The 925-nt window shown below is 39.4% G+C and overlaps 1 protein-coding gene across 1 annotated transcript in view; it reads right to left on the reverse strand.

The window, feature by feature from the left end:
* Nucleotides 1-243: 243 nt before the first annotated feature.
* LOC104617192 (zinc finger protein 462-like) overlaps nucleotides 244-925 on the reverse strand; it is a gene marked incomplete at its 3' end in the record, with an annotated part of 9,365 nt that continues 8,683 nt past the window's right edge. The window contains exon 4 of the mRNA XM_010282439.1: nucleotides 244-347. Coding sequence (XP_010280741.1) covers nucleotides 244-347 — 104 coding nt within the window. The remainder of the gene's footprint in view (nucleotides 348-925) is intronic.

Here is a 925-nt window from a genome sequence, read left to right on the forward strand (position 1 = left end):
TTGCTTGGTGTGCATTTCCCCTACACACAACAAAAAGAGAACTTGAATTCAAGAAGATATGGGACTTTTTATAGTCATAGGCAATAGCATAAAGTTTGGGGGCATAGAAAATACCTAAATCCTGAGAAAGATAAAAACGTGGCTTGAAATCAAATTGAGTGTGCTCTTCTTTGATGTCGACCAACATAAAAAAACCTCATGCTAGTCTGTGTGTGCTTCTGTTGAAAACAAACTATAACTTACTTGTGCCTGAAAGCAGAGACAAAGGAGCAATACTGGCAGCTGTACTTGTCTTCCCGGGTAAACATGGCCAGAGCCAAGTGACTCCTCTCATGAGATCGCAGACCCTGCATAGACATCAAAACCCGGTCACACTGGCTGCAGTGGTAGGCCCCCGGCCTGTTTTTATCTTCCCAAGTTCAGCTTCTGTAAATTCCACAGTGCCAGGGTCTTTGGCTCCCTCAAAACCCTCCAAAGTTGTGCTTGAAGAATCTTCAGCTTCCTGCTAAAAAACACATATCCCCCCCAAAGCCATCAATTCTCTCTCTCTTCTGCCCCTCAGTCTCTCATATGTATTAATTTTAATACCTAAGTTTCCCACTGCATTCACTTTCTAAAGGTATCCCTACCATACTACACTAATGACTTTCTGTATAAAGAGAGCCTAGTCTTTAATTATATATATGTTTTTATATATATGTATATATGTATTAACGTATTTAAAAAACAAACAACCCATCTCTTGGTCCCTTTCCTAAGTGTTAATTAGCATAGCATGCATTTTGCAGCAACATTAAAACTGAAAAGTATATTTATATCATGTTTTTTGGGTCTTGGATTTTAGTTTTTGTTCCCTGCTGGTTTAGTATCTACTTGCTCAAAAGGTGGTATTGACCCCACATAAACTTTGAGAAGCCGGGAAAGA

Source organism: Phaethon lepturus, unplaced genomic scaffold (genome assembly GCF_000687285.1).
Source record: "Phaethon lepturus isolate BGI_N335 unplaced genomic scaffold, ASM68728v1 scaffold23292, whole genome shotgun sequence".
Lineage (NCBI taxonomy): Eukaryota > Metazoa > Chordata > Aves > Phaethontiformes > Phaethontidae > Phaethon > Phaethon lepturus.